The following is an 11,700-nucleotide window of genomic DNA, read 5'->3' on the forward strand; positions in this document are numbered from 1 at the left end:
TTTTTCTCCCTTCCGATCATCTGGGCGATCAATCAATCACGCCCTGGCCCCCGCGTGCCCGCGTGACGCGGCATATGTCGCCATTGTGGCTGGCACCTGACTCGACTGCCCGAGTTTTTACGAAACATTATTACGTACATACCCTACACCTGACCGTGCGCGGCCATGCATCAAAGCCCAAAGGCACTCATATCAAACTCTGCTGCACTTTGTGCCGGCGGTGGGCGCCGCTCGCCTATGAGCGATTTAATCTTGGGCGCAGGCACCTCCTCCTCTTGACGGGATGGAGCCGATGCCTCTGCAGGCGGTGGCGTAATGCGCGCAAAGGACCAAGAGCGTAGCACAGAAACGCATAAAAAGTCGCAGCCTGATGTCAGTCAAGTTTGTACACGTACCCATCCGCTGCAATAGCCGTGCACATAGAGAAACGTATTGCGTTTCCCGCTGAGGAGAGATCGCATCGTTGTACCATGCATCACGCTTGCACTGCTCTAGCAGCAAAAGCAGGCCTGGGTCAGGGCGGTCTAGCGCTGGCACAGCTTCTGTTGACATAGCCTCCGAGAGCGGCTCCGTGAGCGCCGTAGCAATCGACGCTGGCTCTCCTAGTACGTCGTGCGCATAAGCGCATAGCCATCGGTCGCCAGTTTCTTTCGCATGCGGTAGCACGTACTGGCGTACCGCCTTTAAAAACACAGGGCCGAATTCGTCCTCTTCGAAAATGCGCGCCAATGCCAAGCCAAGCTCAAGATCATGCAAATGGCGCACACATACGTTGACAGCGTCGGAAATTGCTCCTCCCAGTAGGAAGAAGGCCGCAGCAAACTCAAAGCGGCGCTGACTGATCAATGCAAAAGCGTTTTTCTGGGCAGCAACACGCCATCGTTCCTGCGTAAAGTCGTTCGCGAGGAATGTTTTCATCTTGTTTTGGTCGCTGTGGCCGACAGCTCGGCGCCAAACGGAGCGCACCATGGATAGGTTTTTCAGGGCCAAGTAGAACAGGGTGCATCGCACCGGATTGATATCATCCCCCGTCGAGAAGGCTGCACGAGCGACCTGCTCCATGATCGGGACGAGCGCCTCGCGTGAGCGGACCCAGCAAAACACTCCTGTCGTTCGAATATGATCCCAGGACGGACGCTGTATCCACATGCTCTGCACTTTGCTCAACAAGGCCTCTTGCTCCGCACTGCGGAACGCCAGGATCAGACGGGCCGTCTGATATTGCGAGGCTACCCAGTGCACCAGGAATTGCAGGCCATACTCGTCTAGAACATGTGAAGATGTAGCGACGGTATGCACGGCACGAAGCGCATATGCCAACGCACTGCTGTCATCATGCGGCATTTCTGCAATGCCTTGGGACGATACCTTCTCGGCCATATTGCGAAGTTGATCGGCAGGCAGATCGAGGCCCTGCGTAAGTGACGTACGTGTCCACGACCATGTCAAAGCAGGCCAAGCCAAGCCGTGCAAATGTGCCTCGATAGCACGCACAATGGCCTGCACATTATCGAGCATGCCAAATAGAAGACACTCGCGAAGGTGCACAGCTTCGTAGTAAGGCCGCATCTTGTGCCGCTCTGCCAGAGCGGCTACAAGGCTCTCGCCATCTTGCGAGCCATGCGCCTGTAAATGCGTATCAAACATGAAAAGCTGACATGAGGACGAGATCAGCAGGCGGTGTTGACAGATCCACTTGACATGGCTTACATGGCCTGTACTCAGTTCGTTCAAGTCCACTAAGGCCATGGTCGACCAGAACAGCCCACTTTCCGCAACGATGTGGACCTGGTTGTCGGCACTGACTGCCAAAATACTGCCAAGCTGTTCAACGGTCGTCCAGGCCATGCTCGGCTTGGACTGTGACTCAATGGTAAAGGCATGCACTAGCGTATCGCATGTGCCGATCCATGAAAGGTCGCGAATTTGAACATGCCACTGGTTCTTCGTATGCGAGAGAATGGCAACGTGACCTGATGCATCTACACGCATTAAGGCCACGTCGTGCAAGCCCGTATTTACACGCGCCACACGTTCCCAGGTGGGAGCCACGTACACGTCAAATTGGCCCTGATCGGACATGGTCAGCAAGGCCGGTGTATGGCCAGGATGCAAATGTGGCACGATCAGCGCTGACACAATCTTAGTGGCGTCGAGCGAGACAGTGTCGTGCGTCTCAACTGCCCATGCTGCACGTTTTCGGATCGTCCAGCTCCGTAGTTCGGCGTTCGAAGTACACAGAATGAGCAAGGCGCCATCTCGCAAGTTCACACTGTGGAAGGCAACCATGGTATCCTCTGAGATCGCTGGAATGTCATGAGGTTGCATGGTGACATCGTTGATCGAAAAGTTCGGTGCGTCGCTCTCCTCAAACCGCTCCTGGTTGATGAGGCCAATAACCACATGGTGATCGTCCAGCGCCGCAATATGAGGGCCGTCGCCAATGGAACAGGCTGCCAATGTATCACGCAGCCGGGTCTGATGGATCGAGCGGAATATAGCCCTCCCTCCCATTTCTACCAGTCGCCACCAAATTAACACACCGTCGCGCGAGAAGCTAAGAAGTGAGCTTCGATTGTTCGTAAGTTCCAGTGACAAGATATCAGAGCGGTGCTCTGCTTGCAAGAACGAGCGTATAGATGTATCTGTATCTGTCTCGTTTCCTTCCGCGCCAACCATCATATCTTGAACGAACAAGCCATGAAGGTCACCATCAAGCAAGAGAGCCATGGAGACAGCCATCGAGCCACGCAGTCCGGAAGCAGTCTGAGCGTGAATCACTGCCGTAGGCAAAGTTGCTTTGATCGCAATCTTGGGTGGTGCAAGCGGGAAAAACTCCATGTAGAGAGGGCCTTGTGAGAGTTCTGTTGAGATGCACGGCGGAATACGTAGCACCATGAGTGTTTGCAGCAGATGCGCCTGCGCCGCTCTGATATGCAAAACGGCGTAGACGACCATCGAACCATCTTTCATCAGCGCAAAAAACAGATCCGGTGCTTGGGATCGGTACTGCCGAAGCTGCTTGAGTCGCGTCGTACGTACATGAGCCACTTCGGGTGCCTCTTCTTCCACACCGACTTGTACCATCTGCTCCTGCTGCTCAAGTAGATCCATGTCATGCTTCAGTGCCACAGACAGACGATGTGCATCACAGTACATGAGTGACACCACTTCGCTCATTGCCGGCGTATCACTGCCGTACGATACATCGCGTACATCGCTCGCCACATCAATCGCCGCCCACTGTCGTAGTGAATGCTGCTCGCCAGGAACGGGTGCATAAAGGTACGCCACATTGTTTAAGGCAATCACAACAAGCACCAAAGCCTCGTTGTTTGGATCCTCTGCCTGTCGCCAATCAATCGAGTGGATGGTACGTGTATGACGCAACATCGCGACACGTGTCACTTGGGCAGGATACGCCTGGGATACATGCCATACCATGACGCGTGTATCGGCCTAACAGTCAGCGAACCATTACGTACCAATGGTACTGCCGCCACGTACTCGCCCTGCGGCGACCAACGTACACGGAGAAGGGGGCGAGGTGTTCTAACGGTAAGTAAAGGAATACGTACCGAACGGACCAGGCCATGCGCCACTGGGAACTGGCATGCGTACCTTTGGTCCAGACAGACAAATGGGTATTGCTGCCGATAGCAAGTCTGCCTGAAGGGTAAGACAAACGAGTACATACCATGCGTAATGCTAGTCGTAGAGACAAGTTGTCCACGCATCGGCAAGGTGCCATCAAGGCGCCACCGCTTGTACACAGGCACTTGGCCCATCTTGGCCATATTAATAGCATCTAAGCGCCAAATGGCGACAATACTACCGATAGAGGCAATCAGCTGCATGTTGGTAACACGCATGGACGTACCAAAACATTGTCCGAGGTCGGTGACTCAAAGCCGAGCGATAAGCCACTTACACCTTTGATATGTGCTGTTCGACTGCCTGGCACATCGTCAAACGACAAGCATTGCATCAGGTTGTTCCGCCGCGAAAATACATTGATGCGCCGCCCGCTCGCTTGGGCCTATTGTGAGAAATGCTGATACATACACTCAAGTATAGCTGCTTGGATTCGCATATCAGGTGCGCAAACGTGTTCAGTGACGCTGCTACACGTGGTGAGTCGATGGGAACATCGCTCCTCGGCGCATGCGACGCACCCAGGGATGCCCACTGCCGGGCCAACGTGGGGAGCACGTCGACCATAGCGTAGTTGCACATTCCTCCACATCTACGAAAAGACTGCCTACCCACCGAGATCCTTCGCGAGCCAATGAGCCGTGACCTTGGAGAGCGTGGGCCCGTGCTCTATGGGTGAGTACGAATGCCACATACCGAGACAGAACGAATGAGGGAGCTTCCATGTGCATTCCGTGGACGACCAGGTCGGAACGACAGACTCGACCAGCACGGGGTTATCCGCATCCCGTAGCGTCTCGGGTACAGACCATGGCGTAAGCTCCATATGTGTTTCGGCATGTTGACGATGCCATGATGGGGCCCATGCGTCCTAGTGTTAGAATATCTATACGTACAGAGTTACCCTTGGCCCAGTAGCAGTGCACCGGCACTCGCTTCGCCTTCAATATTGACAGTGTATCAGCTGGCAGTTGTGTGATCATATCCTGCTCGTCAGCAAACGTGCGAAGAGCTGTGAAACTCGCGTACGGCCTGCGTACAAAGTCCGTGGTAATACGGGCCGAGGTTTCATTTTGCCATGTAAGCCAGGCCACCAGGGTGTATGTCCACGTATAAGGAAGCCATGCGAGAAACAGCCCCATCCAATACACGCAGAGGAGCATGGGCGGAGGAAGTAGCAGACCTACCAGTCGTGCTTGCGGCGCTCGGCCTATGTGACTGATGGTAGGAAAGAGGAGATGCAGTCCACGCACATGATCCGAAAACCGTGCAAAGAGGCGCATGGCCACGTAGGCGCCCATACTATGTCCGCCCAGGAGCACAGGCACATCCATCCCCACCTCATCACGGAGCATATGATAGGCCCGTGCCTGGTGCTCTATCTGATCACGTAGTCCATAGTAGGACCATGGCATACCTATTATAGACACTGATCCTGTTGGCGGCGGTGCTCGATGCGTTTCGTCATGCCCTGCTGATCCTTTACAGAGGATTGTGCACTCTCCATTCAAGTACTGGTACAAATGAGACAAGTATGCCTCGTAGTATTCACACATGCCTGGGTTGCCTGGAATAAAGAGTACAGCGGCTTTGGTAGGCTTCGAACTTCGCCATAAGAGAGCACGGACACCTGCCACCCATAGTCTCTCAGGACGATTGGACGTCATCGCGATAATCAGGGTCTGCTCGCTTGACTCTTCCTTTAGACCTCCACTTTCTTATCTCGGCCCCTTGTGTCGATATGGATAGGCTAATCACAGTGAAGCGGGCCGAGCATGAAGAGGTGCCTGCCCACCATGTAATATCGGAGGACAGCAAGGCGCGGACCTTTCAAAATCCGTGGGACAGCTGGCATAAGCCGACAATAGCGGAGCTCGTCCAGGGTCTAGAGTGGGGCGAACGTGACGGCAACCGCATGTTTCCCAGTATTTTGGGCTCCCTCAAGGATATGTTTATCGCGCCCATGGAAGGAAAGCTACCTCGTCCGAGCTACCTCTCGCGAGTCAATGTCCCGCTTCATGTTCAGAAGCCCGATTTTTCGTTTGCGGAGGAGCGCGTCAAAGCTACATGGCTCGGACATGCGGGGTCACTGGTACAGCTCCCCCCGCTCACGCCCGGCGACCGTCCCTTTACTGTGCTCTTTGACCCGATTTTCTCAGCGCGTTGCTCGCCGTCTCAATGGATCGGTCCTATTCGTTCGTTCCGGCCACCATGCAAGGTCAAAGAGCTTCCACCCATAGACTTGGTGGTGATTTCGCATAACCACTTTGACCACTTGGATTTTCATACAATTGAGTCGCTCTGGAAGCATTTTCCTGATACTGTTCACTTCTTTGCACCGCTTGGCAATAAGGACTGGTTTATCCAGCCGCATCTTGGGATTTCGGCGGAGCGTGTCTACGACATGGATTGGTGGGACGAGGCGCACATCCACGCCCCATCGACAGGCACAGAGGTCGGCGCTGGTATCCGACTTGTATGCACGCCTGCGCAGCACTGCTCAGGTCGAAGCATTGGTGATGCGTGTCGTACGCTCTGGGCGAGCTGGTTCTTGGAACATACACTGCCGGACAACGATGTGTTTCGTATCTACTTTGGCGGCGATACAGGCTACCAATTCCATACGACCGCCGGTTCCGACGATGATACGTACCCAGCATGCCCGGCGTTTGAGCAGATTACTGACAAGCTTGGCGCACCGGATTTATCGCTGCTCCCTGTGTCGGTCGGCGCGACGTACGCGTACTTGAAGAGTTTCGATATTCTCCCGGATGGCCTGAGTCCGGTGCCGCGTATGAATGATGGCCTCACAGGTGCGAACCATATGAGCGCATCAGATGCTGTAAAGGTCTTTACTATCATGCAGCGCTCTTCTTCCAAGCGCGTGCCAGTTGCTATGGGGATTCATTGGGGCACCTTTGTGGAAGGGATGGGCGAAGTGGTCGATACAATGACCACCTTGGAAAAAGCGTGCCAAGCACACCAGGTGGACTATGCTCGCGCCCTGCATACCAAGCCCCTGCATCCCACCTTTGCCTTGGTCCACCACGGCCAAAGTATTTCCCTGCCCCGCTAAGGTCCCCCACATGCACTGTCTCATAGGTCCGTGATGCATCTACGACACATTCTCCACGCCCCAGTACATCTTAGCTAAGCCGTGGCCGAGCCTGCGACGCCTCCACGCCCGTCCGTGCTACTACCATAGCGTTCGTCACGCGGTGACGCAGCAAGCCACAGCGTATGAGCGAGGCTTTCCTAGCGGCGCTACGAAGTCGCGTCGCTGACAACGAGTACATTGCGCATATCAAGGTCCATGAGTACCCAGAAGGAGTCACTCCCGGCCCTGATACCACGTACAAGACAAGGTACATCATACTAAGTGCGAGCCCCAGCACTCGGCGTGGCTTTGTGTACAAAGCGCGTCGGAATGCCAACGACACGTACAGTATAGGCAAAGAATGGGATGCTGGTCAAGTACGTGAGCTTGCGCTAGAGCCTTCGAACTCTGTCATTGTCACATTCACGCGGTCCTACCGGTGGGAAGTCGATCCTGCGCAGGACCCATTGCCATTCTTGACGAACTTGGCAATCATTGTGCAGAAATTGCAGGGCTCATTCCCAGGCATGCATGGCTGGCAACTTCCGCCGGAAGTGCTGGAGGAATTCGCACCGAATGCCTCACCGACCAACGCAGCACCTGCCCCTGCACCGGCCCATGCGCCTGCGCCTATGCCTGTGCCAGCACCAACGCCGACGCCGACGCCCGCCACGACAGCAGCAACGTCCGTGGCAGCACCCACGCCTGTCCATGCGCGCACACTGCCATCGTCTGCACCTCTCTCTGCACCTTCTCCCATCTCCACTCCGCCAGTAGCCACAGCGAGCGCCTCGTCGCACTCGCCTGCACACGGTTTGCCGCCACAGCCTGCGATGGTGTCCACACGCGCTCCATTGGAACGCAAATTGACGCGGCCACGCGCTGCACAGGCGCCGACGAAGACAACCCTGGGACGTGATGACGAGTCCAGTGCCCTAACACACGTCGAGGAGATGTTGGAAGGCTTTGAGTGGAAGAGCGGTGGACGTACCGCATCGGCAGTACGGCAGCATCAGGTAGGTACGGCTGACGTCATTGAAGCACGCCTGCTGGAAGAACTGGCCGCCTTGGAATCGTCGGGCATTCATGCTATGATCGAGCCGGACGATCGTGTGATGCAAGTGCTCAAGCATATGGACGAAGCGCTCTTGCAGCTGGATCGTTTGGATGCTAGTGTGTCTGGCTACAAGATGCAGCTGCTGGGTCGCGCCGAAGATATTGCGTTTATTGAGAGCCAGAACCGTGGACTACAAGTGCAGACGTCGAATCAGCAGCGGCTGCTTCAGGAAGTCGAAGTGCTCTTGTCGACCATTCGCGTTGACCACCAAGCCATGCAGAAACTGCAGAGTGTACATTTGGGTGCCGACGCGAATGCCTCGGAACTGGAGTCAGCGGCGGTGTCGTTGTACAAAAGCATTCTGCAAGCCCGCCCAGATCGACATGCACGCACTACGCCTGCCGACAAGGCTGCAATGGATCAACACTTGGCCCAGTCGCAAGCTGTGGCGGCCGACTTCAATGCACGCTGTATCCAGTCGTTCGGCGCCGTGCTGGAACGGGCCGTGGCGACGCAGCTCTCCGACGCACAGGCGACTCGTCAGTCCAGCGGCGCTGAAGCGACGATGCCGCGTCACGACCTGCTGGAAAAGGCACTGGATCCCTATTGTGGTCTCGCGCTGTACCTCAAAGAAACGACGCCCGACCTGTTTGAAAAGTTCACAGACGCGTACCTGTCCTCGGCCGCGCACTGTTACCGCGTCGAGCTGCAGCGTGTGCTGCAAGGCACCACTACGCAGCTGGCGTCGCGGACGGGCGCCCGTCCCTCGCTGGATGCGCGAACGGCGGACCATGCACCGAGTCTGGCATTGCAGCGGATTCTATCTTCGCTCCTGCCACGCGTATCTGCGGAATGCTCGTTCCTGGTGGACCTGCTACAGATCAACGATGCTACCGTCACGTTTGCCGACTATATGGACCTGGAGCCGTACTTCCGCCATCGTGCGGCTGTGACGATGCCGATCCCCAAGCAAAGTCCGCAGCAGGCCATGAGTCAAGCGCTCGATACCATCTTTTCCGCGCTGATCCCTGACTTGGACACCTTCCTCACCAAGGCGCAAGCCAGCAACCGTTGGGCGATTGTCGGCCTTGTAGCAGAAATGGAGCATGCGCAGCGTGCTGCCATGCAGGCTCAGGGCGGTGGCCAAGCGCTGGTGCATGTGCTCTCACGCATGATCTCTCGGCACATGGCCGAAGTCGTGCAGCTGCTGGACGACCAACTGGCCGCCTTCGAGCAGACCAAAGTCTCGACCAAGAAACGTACTGGCATCCTTCCTGTGTTTGCTGCCTTCCCTGCGTTTGTGCAGCGTATGGAGCAGCAATTGAGCGATGCGGATGACTTGCAAGTGCGTGCTACTGTCGATGCCGGCTACGAGCGACTGAGCCGTACCATGATCGCGACGATCCAAACACTCCCACGCAATGCGCATGCCATGGACGACGACAAAGGCCAGCTCAATCACTTTACGATCCTCCTCGAAAACATGCACTACATCAGTGTGCGCATTCGGCCTGGCATGCCGCCGAACCCGGCCCTGGCCCAGCTGCAGTCGCAGGCCCAGCACCTGTTGAAGACGTCGCGCGATGGATACGTCCAAAGCGTCTTGCGCCGACCTCTCGGGAAGGTGATGGACTTTGGGCACGGCGTGGACGCGCTGCTCCCTACGACGCCAGCCAACGAAGTGGCCCTGCACAGCGCCTTTAGCAAGTCCGCGGCCAAGAAACTCCTTCGTGACTTGACCGTGAAGGACACACGCAAGGCGGTAGAGGCGCTGTCGAAACGCGTGCAAAAGCACTTTGACGACGATGAGGTGTCCGCTTCGGCCGTCACGGCAGAACGTGATGAAATTGCCGATGTCCTCTCACAGGTCTGGCGCGCGGCCGAAGACGCGTACGTCCGCGAACTTGACCGCTTTGCCCGTATCCTCAAGACGTGCTACCCGGACAACCACTTGCACATGGACGTGACCACGAACGATGTCCGTCGTCTCTTCCAGACGATGCAGCCTACCCTTCGACGCAAGTAGCAGTACCCATCTATATATCATACGAAGGTTATGTACTGTACGCTGCCAGAAGAGACGCTGTCACAATACCCGCACGATGAGCGACCATGGACATGAGACTGTCGGACAGGCCATGCGTGTGCTCGTTGCTGCCGAACATGTAGATGGCGCCAGCCGGTCGCGAGTGCGACGACGAGGCACTGGCCGAGGTGCCAGGCGGTGTGGACGCACGCGTACTGCTCTCACTGCCATTGCGTGAGAGGCTTGGCTCACGCTGGCCTTCAATGCCGATCCGGCTGCAGGGAATTCGCTGGATGACAGACTCGGGCAGAGCCGAAGGCGGCTTCGCCCAGGACACATGGTCGTGCGCCACGAGGCGGTAATCGCGCGTAATGCCACGCAGCTTCGCACGCATAGCCTCCGGGTCCTGCGCCTTGGCCACCTGCTCGTCCAACGCAAGCTCACGTTCGCGTAACGCTTCGGCACCCTCCACAGAAAGCAGGGGGAAGTACGAAGAGAGTGTATGAACAAACGGCAAAAGCGATGGATCACGACGGAAACCGGTACCAAGAAAGACCGCGTCGTACGTCTCAGAGCGCTCCAGCAAATCGCCCATATTCGTACATGTATCAATACGAATTTGGTCGTTGGGCTGCTGCTCTACAGTGACCAGCTCGGTGCTCGCTAGGATTCGCACTAGTCCCTTGGGTGTCTCGCCTGGCTCGCTGTAGTCAATATCTTGGTCGTACACCACTTCGTACAGCGACTGCAGGAGGTCGCTGCGAATGACCGAGTAGTTTGTCCGCTTAAATTCAGCTAGCTGAGCATGACGCTGCCGCGCAGAGCTCTCCCAGAACGTAGTGACACTGGCAGGATCGAACGCTGCACTGTTCACAAACGGCGAGTCGTCAGAGGGCACGAGCGCCGAGGCACGCAATATCATATCAATCGACGCCGTAGGGAACCGATCGCGAAGATAAAGTAGCATTTCTGCCGACGACTGGCCGCCGCCAATCACGGCAAAGCGAAGGGGCTGGGAGGCGGCCTGGAGAACAGGGGCCAGCTTCGCCATGTGCGGCAAGAACGAGGCCGAGTGCACCACACGACTCTGTAGCTCACGCGGCCAAGTATACAGGGACTGGAACGTATGCGGGAGCTGCGGCGAGCCACCAGCCGCCATACTTAGATTCCTAGCAAGGAACTCCTCCTTCTCGCCCGTCTCAACATGCTCGCAGATCACGCGGTAGTGATCCAACGTGTGGCCGTGTTCTACAGGCACCACATCCACCACCCGACGGCCATACTGGACGTACTGCTGCATACGATGAGCGGCCCAGGCAAGATAAGCACTCCATTCGCGACGGCTTGGCACTTTCTCCTCACGGTTGATGTACTGCATCAGGCGGCCTTCGGAATGCAGAAAGTTGAGAAAGGACGAGGAGGATGTGGGGTCCCGCATCGTTACGAGATCCTTGAGCGGCGATACCTGCAGCTGTGCGCCTGGCAAAAGCAGCGAGGGATGCCAAGCAAATGTCGATTGCTGCTCCAAGAAACACATCGTAAAGCCTCGAGCCCGAGCCTCTTCATTTTCGTGGAGCGAAATACATAGCGCCAGGTTCGCGGGGCCAAAGCCTAGTCCAATATGATCGTACATGAGAAGAAGAAGAATGCCTTGTTTCAACGCCGGCTTCCAGTTTCTAAAATCTTCTTGCCAAGGTTCTCACACGCTTGATGGGATCAGCTATAGTTCTGTGTGTCTACATAATCAAGCGAGGTCCATCTGTTTCCGTTCCACACGGCTGCGCAAGAGCAAATCAGAGAAGTGCAGCCGTCAGCCATTAATCAGATAACTGGCCTGACACGTGCCATAGAAAGGAGGATGCACAT

At 56.2% G+C, this 11,700-nt stretch overlaps 4 protein-coding genes across 4 annotated transcripts; 2 read left to right on the forward strand and 2 right to left on the reverse strand.

Annotated features, from left to right (window-relative positions):
- Nucleotides 1-170: 170 nt before the first annotated feature.
- Malapachy_3923 (rav1-regulator of (h+)-atpase in vacuolar membrane) lies at nt 171-5,009 on the reverse strand (the record flags this gene model as incomplete). Its single annotated transcript, XM_018138382.1, has 10 exons — nt 171-367; nt 396-3,459; nt 3,486-3,552; nt 3,579-3,669; nt 3,698-3,851; nt 3,881-4,039; nt 4,066-4,124; nt 4,270-4,323; nt 4,351-4,525; nt 4,551-5,009. The coding sequence occupies 10 exons, from the start codon at nt 5,007-5,009 to the stop codon at nt 171-173; spliced, it is 4,479 nt and encodes a 1,492-aa protein (XP_017991792.1).
- A 386-nt stretch (nt 5,010-5,395) lies between these two features.
- Malapachy_3913 (hypothetical protein) lies at nt 5,396-6,730 on the forward strand (the record flags this gene model as incomplete). Its single annotated transcript, XM_018138372.1, has 1 exon — nt 5,396-6,730. The coding sequence occupies one exon, from the start codon at nt 5,396-5,398 to the stop codon at nt 6,728-6,730; it is 1,335 nt and encodes a 444-aa protein (XP_017992005.1).
- A 164-nt stretch (nt 6,731-6,894) lies between these two features.
- On the forward strand, nt 6,895-9,834 carry Malapachy_3908 (hypothetical protein; the record flags this gene model as incomplete). The annotated part of the gene is made up of 1 exon (XM_018138367.1): nt 6,895-9,834. The coding sequence occupies one exon, from the start codon at nt 6,895-6,897 to the stop codon at nt 9,832-9,834; it is 2,940 nt and encodes a 979-aa protein (XP_017991879.1).
- Nucleotides 9,835-9,862: 28 nt separating this feature from the next.
- Malapachy_3928 (hypothetical protein) lies at nt 9,863-11,467 on the reverse strand (the record flags this gene model as incomplete). Its single annotated transcript, XM_018138387.1, has 1 exon — nt 9,863-11,467. One exon carries the CDS (start codon nt 11,465-11,467, stop codon nt 9,863-9,865), a length of 1,605 nt encoding a protein of 534 aa, XP_017991617.1.
- Between the last annotated feature and the right edge of the window lie 233 nt (nt 11,468-11,700).

The sequence above is a fragment of the Malassezia pachydermatis genome (genome assembly GCF_001278385.1).
Source record: "Malassezia pachydermatis strain CBS 1879 chromosome Unknown scaffold4, whole genome shotgun sequence".
NCBI classification, from domain to species: Eukaryota; Fungi; Basidiomycota; class Malasseziomycetes; order Malasseziales; family Malasseziaceae; genus Malassezia; species Malassezia pachydermatis.